At 49.7% G+C, this 392-nt stretch overlaps 1 protein-coding gene across 1 annotated transcript in view; it reads right to left on the bottom strand.

Annotated features, from left to right (window-relative positions):
- LOC104077979 (FERM domain-containing protein 6-like) overlaps positions 1 to 164 on the bottom strand; it is a gene marked incomplete at its 5' end in the record, with an annotated part of 4,835 nt that extends 4,671 nt beyond the window's left edge. The window contains one exon of the mRNA XM_009579410.1: positions 20 to 164. Coding sequence (XP_009577705.1) covers positions 20 to 164 — 145 coding nt within the window. The remainder of the gene's footprint in view (positions 1 to 19) is intronic.
- Between the last annotated feature and the right edge of the window lie 228 nt (positions 165 to 392).

Genomic DNA, 392 nt, shown 5'->3' with positions numbered 1-392 from the left:
CCCGGCTGTGGGGGCCCTGCCGTGACTCCCCGTGGACTGGCGTGAGAGACGTTTATCCCTCCGGCTGCCCCCGCTGCTCCCGCTGCCACGCGAATTCTTATCGCAGGGGTCCAGATCCATGTCTAGTGTGTCACTGATATAGGACTCCCGGTAGCGCTTCTTCTCTGAGGAAGAAAGACGAGAGAAACCAGTGGGAACTTTAAGCAAGACCAAAGGAAGGGTAGCAAAAACAGTTAGTAAGTTATGGGACTGGCACAACCTGATAATTAAGAAACAACTGCTGCAGCTACTGAACAAATACAGGAACAGTTTTGTATTTTGTTTGCTCAACAGATATTGGGATGCCCAGCTGGTTGTAAAAGAATTAGTCAGCCATACTCTTGTGGTTTAAC

This window comes from Fulmarus glacialis, unplaced genomic scaffold, assembly GCF_000690835.1.
Source record: "Fulmarus glacialis isolate BGI_N327 unplaced genomic scaffold, ASM69083v1 scaffold32176, whole genome shotgun sequence".
NCBI classification, from domain to species: domain Eukaryota; kingdom Metazoa; phylum Chordata; class Aves; order Procellariiformes; family Procellariidae; genus Fulmarus; species Fulmarus glacialis.
This window is presented reverse-complemented; position numbering and strand designations above follow the sequence as displayed.